The sequence below is a fragment of the Trematomus bernacchii genome, unplaced genomic scaffold (assembly GCF_902827165.1).
Source record: "Trematomus bernacchii unplaced genomic scaffold, fTreBer1.1, whole genome shotgun sequence".
Taxonomy (NCBI): domain Eukaryota; kingdom Metazoa; phylum Chordata; class Actinopteri; order Perciformes; family Nototheniidae; genus Trematomus; species Trematomus bernacchii.
This window is the reverse complement of record NW_022987840.1, coordinates 652643-662420: the sequence shown is the minus strand read 5'-3', so window position 1 is coordinate 662420 and position 9778 is coordinate 652643. Positions and strand designations below refer to the sequence as shown.

At 39.5% G+C, this 9778-nt stretch overlaps 1 protein-coding gene across 1 annotated transcript; it reads right to left on the bottom strand.

The window, feature by feature from the left end:
- Positions 1-1001: 1001 nt before the first annotated feature.
- Positions 1002-9544, bottom strand: oscp1b (organic solute carrier partner 1b). The gene is made up of 10 exons (XM_034153358.1): positions 9322-9544; positions 7709-7863; positions 7110-7277; positions 5854-5934; positions 5650-5753; positions 4238-4366; positions 3927-3996; positions 2668-2807; positions 2505-2568; positions 1002-2019 (listed from the first exon to the last, which is right to left on the bottom strand). Exons 1-10 carry the CDS (start codon positions 9431-9433, stop codon positions 1900-1902), a joined length of 1143 nt encoding a protein of 380 aa, XP_034009249.1. The 5' UTR covers positions 9434-9544; the 3' UTR covers positions 1002-1899.
- Between the last annotated feature and the right edge of the window lie 234 nt (positions 9545-9778).

The window sequence follows — 9778 nt, the reverse complement described above, 5'->3', positions numbered from 1 at the left end:
CAGTGTCCTGCCCACAGTCTTTAAAGAGGAAACTGAATCATGACTCAAAATGCAAGGTCTGAGAGAGAAACATGTTTTAGTGGCTCTTTTGGCATAGGGAAATTAAGATTAAATACTTTTTTGTTGAATAGAATCCTTTACTCATGCCTAATGGGAATGTCTCCACTGTTGCAGCACTTTTTAAACTCTGTCATTTAAAATCTCTCTGCAAAAATCATCTGTTAAATATAATCCCAGAAGCCACATTGATGTTGTTTTTTAATATGCCCCTAAAATGATAATGAAAGCAATCTTGCAAACCTTTAGGGCAAAACCGTTTTCTAGAGAGTTTAGGATGACTTGCATGAGCTCTGGTTTCTGTTTGTTTTGCAGGCTGTGTCCTCAGGGCACGTAGTGTTTCTCGTCTCTCCTTTGCCAAGACTATTAGGAAGCCCTCACCAGAATCCTCCTCCCCCAGATCAATTGAGAGTAATGTCTCAGCATGTTTTGCCTGCATGGTATGCAATGCACCATGTTTGTGTGTGGCTGAGGGAGTGCAGCAGACAGTCTCACCAATCTGCAGGCAGACTGCACACAAATAGCTGTTGCTATAGCAATTCTCATGTATGCCCGTACTGGAGCTAAAATGGTTTAATTCATTTATTACCATCAACAATTTTGCTTTTATTGTTCTGGTTTGGTGGTTTAAGGTGCGATTGATTATATTGGCCTTTATTTACATATTTGTAGTTTTAGTGAATCGTAAAACTCCTAAGGTAAGTTCATTTGTAAAAAAAACTTTTTGGTGCATTTATTCCTAAAGAACAGCATGATGACTGCATACTACAATTCTCTGTATCAACTGTGAGTTTGACTCGCTGTGCATTGTGATCAGACAGCTCCTCCTACTGTTACTTATTTGTACTACAACAAGCTATTACAAGTTTCATGCCATTTCTAACACTCTATTGCATCACTGCCAAATCCGCTGATATAGTTCATCAAATGATGTAAAACACTTGTTCATTTTCGTCACCTTTTTATTAAAAAACATATATCGCACATACAACAATATATCAACTGTAGTAATATGCATTTTCCTATTTTTTAGAAAATTATACATTCAAATAAATAAAGTATGCAACAAACATATTTACATATTAGATGATTACATATATTGTCTAACTCTATATGATAATGATGTACTCATCAATGAGCACATTTCCAGGCTCAACTAGAGACATTTCAGGGTAGTAAAATGTTAAGTTGCTCCTCTCAGATTGTTTTAAGGTAGTACAGTGCGATTCATGAAAATATATCTTATGAAAACAAAGATTTGAGGGAATTGAATCACACTAGAAAGAGCACTTGGGTTTCCTCTGACAACCCCACAATCATCACATAATACCTTATATCCTAGTTTTCCCATTTGAAAAGAACTCCCAAATCAACTAAAACTGAGATAACATTGAAAAGAAATGATATTGCTTGAAATGAAAGGAATGTGTGTTTTGAATAGCGCAGTCTGACTCTGATTTCTAAAACGCATCATGACATTAGACACATATGTTTTGCTATAACCACATACACATGTTCAACACGCTGATATCAGCCCACTGTAAATCTTGATGCACAGAAACGTTTTCAGTTAACAACAAACATACTAATACAGTGCTTTACAGCTTAAAGCTTGGCTCACCACATTCCTTGTTGTTTACTATGCACATTTGCTGATCATTTGATGACCAATGGGAACACCTGCTGCCATCTGCATTTTAAAAACACCCCAAAAAGGAGGTTTTCTCTCTGCATGTGAGGTGTAAACAGTATGCAGGTACAGACAGAAGGCTTGTCCACATTAAGGACTGTTGACGATGCATTAAGGCTCACCCCTTGAGCATTGCTGTCAGGATGACCATGTCACAGCCCGTCCATCATGGCCAGAAGGTCGTCTCCTTTGCTGCTGACGTTGGGAGATTGATCTCCTGACTCCGAAAACTCCCCCATGATCTTGGCCAGCTCTGCACTGGCCTGCTGGTCCTGAAAGACAATGTTATTCACCAATCAGAGGGCTTGAGTGGTCATCACAAGGACTTACACCTCATTAAAGTAAATCCTGTTAGACTGGCCAAACCTCACATCTCTGATCATTGACGGAATAACCCTAAGCCTATCATTGAGACACGTAACTTTTGGAGCAGATTCTACTAATGTGACCTTCTTACTAACGGTGCAAACTAGCCTACTAGTGCTGAGGCTGACACGTTGAATCTACGATCTCAGGCCCAACCAAGCTCCTTTCCTAGCCAGACGTAAACAAACCTGACGTCATTCACGACGTCTCCGTCTGTCGATCACAGACATCTCCAACTAGAGGAATCTTGTAATCAATACACTTAGTCTGAGATCACTTGTGTAGTTGCTGTCACTAAATGTGCATTCCAGCTTAAATGTTCACTACACAAATCCTGGACATCCAATTATTTCATCCTTAAAGAAACACTTTGTGAGGAAAGATGCTTTACCTGTGTTGCTTGGATCTTTATGACTCCATATGAAAGCTCATCTGGTCTTGATACAAATGCCTCTCTGTGAATAAATTAAAAAAAGTCACAATGTTAGTTTCGAGTTATTATAAAAGTTTAGATCGATAACATTGAAAGTACATACACAAATAAGGGGACTCACTCTTCTTCCTCATCTGTGGCGAAGAGGTTGACTCTGAAGCCGTTGTCTGCATTTCCTGGTTTCTGAACTTCTAACCCTCCCATTAACCTGGCCAACAGATTCAGCTCCTCTTTGGCCAGAGGGTTGGGAGCCATGTTGACCTGTACACACAATGGCTTGTTCACTTCAGTGTATTCATGGGGAAACTGGTGTTTACAAGACCCTGCTACTGATGATTATGCACCATAAGGCAAAGTCACTGTTTATGTACTGAGGACATGTGAGGAGACAACGTCAGAACCTGTCTTAAAATGTAAATGTTGTGCATGAAATCCGTGAACATTGTGAGCATTAATAAAATAAGGAATGTTTAACCCTCCTGTTGTCTTCGGGTCAAATCTGACGGATTTACTACTTTCATCAATCATAACTTTTTTGTTTTACATTCGATTGCATTAAGGCTTTATGATATCCTTCACAGTAGACATTTGAACATATCAAATTGCTGATCACCACTTTCATCGAATTTAGGATGATTTAGACAACTTTGTAACACCCATGGTGTTACCGCCATAAAGAAAAGGAATTAGTAACCATCCGGATCGGATCGGATCTCCACACACACACACACACACACACACACACACACACACACACACACACACACACACACACACACACACACACACACACACACACACACACACACACACACACACACACACCACACACACACACACCACACACACACACACACACACACACACACACACACACACACACACACACACACACACACACACACACACACACACACACACACACACCACACACACACACACACACACACACACACACACACACACACACACACACACACACACACACACACACACACACACACACACACACACACACACACACACACAAAATGTGTTTCCCCCCCTTATGTGCCCCCATGTGAATCACACACAAACACACAGAACAATTTGATACATTTCCCGCTCTTATGTGCCCCTCCCCCCACATGGATCACACCTGGCACACGCAATACATGTTCAGTGTCTATTCTTTGTACATGTACTGCAGTTTTTCATGTATACCAGTAGTCTGATACAATATGTACAGTTTGAAAGGGTGTTAAATGAAATTTGGTGAAGATTAATGGTTTTTGTGTTAATGTAATAGCAGTTAAAACAGGACCGGTCAAATTTGACCGCGAACACCAAAGTAAGGGGGGAAACGAAGACAATAGGAGGGTTAAAAGTGAAGCTGTTCACCTTTGCGTGCTGAGCAGAATTTGTAGATGTTCCTGACATGAGGGTTTCCACTGGGCGGCTTACACTGTACCTAAATGATAAAAAAGTGAGAATTAACATTTAGCGCAACATGGCTTTATACTCTTAACTCAACATTTATTTATGTTGTTCACACCGTAATGTAATGAAATGACAAAACTATTAGTTAGACATTTACATTTCTTAGACTTCTAGAAATCTCAATACCTGGGCCAGAGAAATAATCTTCAATATACTACCACAGTACCATGCAGCTGTGCTCTTGTGTGTTCTTATACTTTGCAGCTTCTTACATGTTTGTTCCTAGTTTGGTGACCCTGTCTCCAAATATCTCGAATGATCCCTCCCGGATAGCAGCATTATAGTTTCCTCCATTACTGAACTGCAGCCTGGACACCTCTTTACCGGTACAGCTAAACATCCTGGAATAAACAGATACAAAAACACAACATGTCACGAACAAGCAGGCATTTCATTCAATCTCTGCGCACAGACATTTCTGTAACATTTTCTGTGAACACTAAGGAAGTCCTCCAGACCTCTTTTGCTTTGAATAATAGAACACTGTTGAATCTCAGATGTTCTACATGTGAGCCGGTTTCCTCCATGTATACATTTTTTCCATGTTTAATTTAATTTATAAGCACAAATTAAGTATTTGACATAAAACGCATAGATTGTGCAGGAGAGGTAAGAAACCCCCGGGAGCTTATAGTAAACCATCCCATCTAGAATGTATAATTCATCTTAATATTATGGATTGTTGTTATCTTAACATAAAAAATGAAAATAAGAATACATGAAATAGTTAAAGTGATTTGATCCAAGGTAAACATACCTCACTTCTAAAATTAGAAAGTAAATGCCTTTTAAACCAAACCTCTGTAATGCTATTATCTGCAGATAGGTTCACTTAAGATTACAGCGTGTTGGTAAGATCAGAAAGCATGAGAGACCACAAGGCATTTAAGATCATTCCAAGGAGCAAAGTTACATGTTAGGATCCAAGCAAGCCACTAGGGCTGAACGATTAATCGATTTTAAATCGAAATTGCGATTTGAAATTATGCAATTATCAAATCGCAAAGCCTGCGATTTGTTTTAGTTATTTTTTTTGTTTTTTTTTGTTCTTCTTGTGGGTCAGTCATCCACACCAATCAGAAGTGCTGTGCTCCACATGTACCAGTCATTGTTAACCAATCAGAAGTGGCCCATGATAGTAGGTGATAGACAGATTGATCCAATCCAATCCAAGTATTTTTGAAATACTTTTCCAAATGGCTTCCAATGGAGCTTTTCCTTGATGGTTTGGTGAAACAAACCGTCTGAGTCAGGTTAGTAATGCTCCATCACATGTTTCTATTACAGGGTGAGTCTTAAACTGAAGCTTGACTTTAAAGCAACCCAACGGAAGCTTCATGTAAGTTTAGTTCTTTCACTCGTAGCTCGGGCTGCGGGGGTGCTAGAGACGGGAGCACGTTGATACGACCTTCCTAGCCGGAGATATGGCCGCATTTTACAATAAACTTCCGTTGGGTCGCTTAAAAACAAATATCGCAAATCGAATCGCAATATCTGTCAGAAAAATCGCAATTAGATTATTTCCCCAAATCCTGCAGCCCTACAAGCCACCTCTTTAATCTCTACCAATCCATAGAGTGAAGATTGTTTGGGTCTGCGTGAAAACAGATGTGTACAGATGTACCTTATCAAGCCAGGGACTTGTGTTCCATAAGGCACAGGACCACTGGTGGGAAGCACAAAGCGACCGTTGGAGTTCTGCACTTTATCCTTCAGGAAAATAGACACCTGGCATGGGAGGAAGATAAAACAAAAAGACAATAAAAGATAATCCCATATATTCTCATCAGATCTGATGATTTCAAATGTGCCAACGTGACAGACTTACTCTTATATGCATGTCTTGGAAGAAGATAAGGAGAGTTTGTCTGATCAGCTGGAATTCCCCACTAGACAAGTTCGTATAGATCTAGAAAATACACAAGTCAAATGTCAAAATGACTTCAACAAAGCAGCATTGGAAAGATTGTTGTGCTGCTGAGATTTGACATAGCATGTGCATCATATAGCTGTGTATTTGAAATGATGACAGTATAATGCACTACCTGCATCAGTGACCATATTGAATCAGGAGAGTAGATCAAAAAGTCGGCTTCAATTCAAATGCTTTTATTTACTTGAATTTGATGATGTTAGGTTTTCTTTTGCTCTATAGCAGGGGTCTTCAACGTTTTTCAGGCCAGGGACCCCCAAACTGATGGAGAGCTGGAGCAGGGACCCCCCTACTATATGTATGGCATACAATTGTGTTTTATATTAAACGGGGCCTAGTGCCGTGTATAAACATAGCTACTCTGTTATTGTACATTCAATACTAAGCTATTCAAATAATGACAGAGCCAGCGTGTGTCATGCGGCCTCGTGATTGGCACAGCAGCGATAGGGGCGGGTCCTCCCCTTTGTGTACAGGAGGCCTGGTGGGACAGGTCCGGGGTAGTCTCCTGCTGTGAGTGAACCGGCGCCTAGCTTGAGATAGCTACTGTGTGTAGCTGAATGTGTGCATTGCTGACTGAAAGATAACGTCTTCTGCCTCCATTTCTCCGTTCGCTACAATATGTTGGATTCATGTTAATGTGCATTTAAAGACATTTCAATTTGTGGGAAAAAAATGTTTGGAATTTTTTTTTTTTTTTTTAAGAAATATAAAAAATTGTCTAATCAACCAAAGATTTCGCGACCCCCCCTGCAGTACCTCCGCGGACCCCCTGGGGGTCGCGGACCCCCTGTTGAAGACCTCTGCTCTATAGGATTGGTCTGATATATGGACATTCCCATTATTTGATGTGTGTTTCATTTTCTTGGTCACATCAATTGTCATGGCAGTTTTTAAACCCTGTGCGTTGATACATTGCAAGTTATCGCTTTTTGTTTCGTGTTGCAAGAGTGTAAGGGGAGTGCTATATAAATAAACATTGATTGATTCTATACTCTCCACCTGACTGCATGTCTTAACTACAAACAACAAAAAACATCACTGTTTTACATCTGAAGTTATTTGTGTTTTATAGCTCAGTTTGAAGGCCTTTTGTGTCCAACCTCCTATTAAATGAAATCTAGTTAATATCCAACCACAGCCACACAAACCTGTATGAGTTGTTGGTACGTCTCATCAACCTGGGTGAGAATGCAGGGAATGTCTTTCACAAACTCTTTGATTGCATCCATGTGGTTGAAGGAGACGAGGAGGATGTCCTTAGGTCGGGGACAGAGGAGCACCTGGTACTTGAAAGCCATGGTCATCAAGTCATAGAGCTGAGAAGGGGCACACACATGCTATTGTTATCGTTGCATAATGAACAGCAGAGGGAGCCACGTACAGAACCAAACAGTGTCTACAATATGAATCTGTCTGCACCTCAGAATTAATGTTGTTGTTCTTTGCTCAAGGGCAACACAATGATCCAATATGTACACACTTGTATAATCACAAAGCATTGATTGATTGATGTGTATATTTATCTTATATAGATGTGAATTATGTTCATCTTAATGACTAATCTAGTGTGTATACTAAGAAGGCTGCAGAACAGACTGACATCACTGTGCAGATGATGAGAGATTATGATTAATGTTTGGTTAAGCCTTGTGTACTCAAGAAAGCATTCAAATGAGAAAAAGGGGGAATACAACAATTGCACGTCTGCAAGATATAACACAGTATGCACATGTACAGGATGACTTACCTTGTCCATGCTAGCTTGATTGAGTCTCATTATTGAGGCGTGGGCGAGCCGGTCGAACACAGTCCGCAGGGCCTTTTTGGAGTAAAGCTCCTGGGGCTTAAAAAGCTCGTCTAGGAACTTTTTGTTGAACATGGTGCTGATGATGTCATTCATAACTAGTTAGGACAACAGTAGAACAGACACATTGTTAAGTGAGGTTAGACACAAGTACTTATCACACTGTTAGCTCAGAATTTGGCAGCATTTTGTACTATATGTTAGAATAAAACCCTTTTTCCAAAGCCTAACAACAGCCCTAATAAAGCAGAAGCGGGAAAAGCCAACAGCATATTTCCTAGTTGGAATAGGGGCGTTAGCAAGCTAGATTTCTTCTGTGTTCACACTTCAGAAAAATGTGATTTGCCATGTCCATCAATCTCTGTTGTGATGACAAACTGTTTTGGCTCAAGGTCAAGTAAATAAACTTAATTACCAAAGTTTAAATAGGAAGTATTTTCTGTAGTGCTACTTACCCAGGAAGTACTACAAAGAAATGGAGCTGTAAACAATAAAACACTGTTCTCAGATGAGAGACAGTCATTACAGTGACCCACTATGAGCTTCTTTATATATGCAGAATAAACAATGCACTTGTTTTTTTTCTATTGATAATCAAAAATGTTCGTTAACTCAAATGCTAAAATGTGCAGATATAACTCACATCTTCCTCATATTGTGAATTAATCAATTACAGTTATGACCAGGAAGCGAGCATTTTAGTGACCCAAGAACTTACATGATGTACCTGGGTGCAAAGACAACTGCAGTGCAATATTTGTGAGCTGATCTGCACACATGAGGTTTCATCTGTTGTTTATTCAGCGTGCTGCTTCAGTCTAGGCCCAAGCAAAGTAAAGAGCTACTAATGCATCAATGCGAGATTATGCCAAAGCTCTGTATTATACCTTTCCTTCTGTCATCCTCTGTCCAGCCTGGGAAGTTTATGATTTAAAAAAAGATAGAGATAAATGAAAGAATGTTTGGAAAACCAGATTGTTGAATGACAAGAGACTAAAGGCTGTTGTTTACTACTTTTGAATGCATCCTTAAATGATATATAGCAGAGCAGATAGTGAAGTTTCACATTAGTTGAAAATGAAGTATTACAACTATTTGTTCTGAATTCCTAATTACAGTGCCACATGCAACAGTCACTGTTTTCTATGTGATTTATGATTTTATCAAAATATTTGACCAGTTATTCAATTTGACATGAATATAGACTCCTGCATCTACTTGGTCACTTGCAACATTTAGCTTATTGTATTTTATTTATACTACTTTGCACTATTTGCATTGTTTTTTTTAAATGTGTGTTATTGTTTTATGTCTTACATATATTGTGTTGCATTGTTTGAGGAGCCTGGGACTTAAAGCCTTTGCATTTTGACTTAGTTGACTCACTAATGTTAACTCTTACATTTGCTTTATCGTGGCTTTGTAATAATTGTCCAAACGTATTCTGAATTCAGTAACGGTAAACAGACTGACATGAATGTACCGTTATCGCCATGGTAACACTAAGGTTTTACTGCAGGGTGACATTAGTGTTGTTAGCTTGCTAAGCTAGCTACCTTTCTTAGCTTTGTCAGCAGGGATATTCTGAGCGCGAAGCCGCTGGTCCAGGATGTACAGCATTTCACCGCCGAGGTTGATGAATAGCAGAGGCAGAGTTCTTGAAGACATGGTGGTATTTGGACGCTTCAATCTCCCTGGAAAACGTAGAAAGCTAGCAGTTTTAGCTAGCTCAGATGCTACTGGTAGTAGGGTCTGTTTAGTAAAACTTCTTCTGGTTGCCAGGCCACGAAGCAAACAGCCAATCAGCGCGTTATGCGTTATGACGTACAAGTAAAGGGGCGTGATCAATCGGATGTGAAACTTTTAGTGTGAATTAAATGGGCCATTTTATTCATTCATATAATCTCTAAATCACTAATATAATGTTTGTTGTTTTCCCGATGGATTTTAAGCTTTCTCGTGGTTTTTCAAAAAATTATTCCAAATCAGTATGGCCTTAAAGTTGGGTGTTTT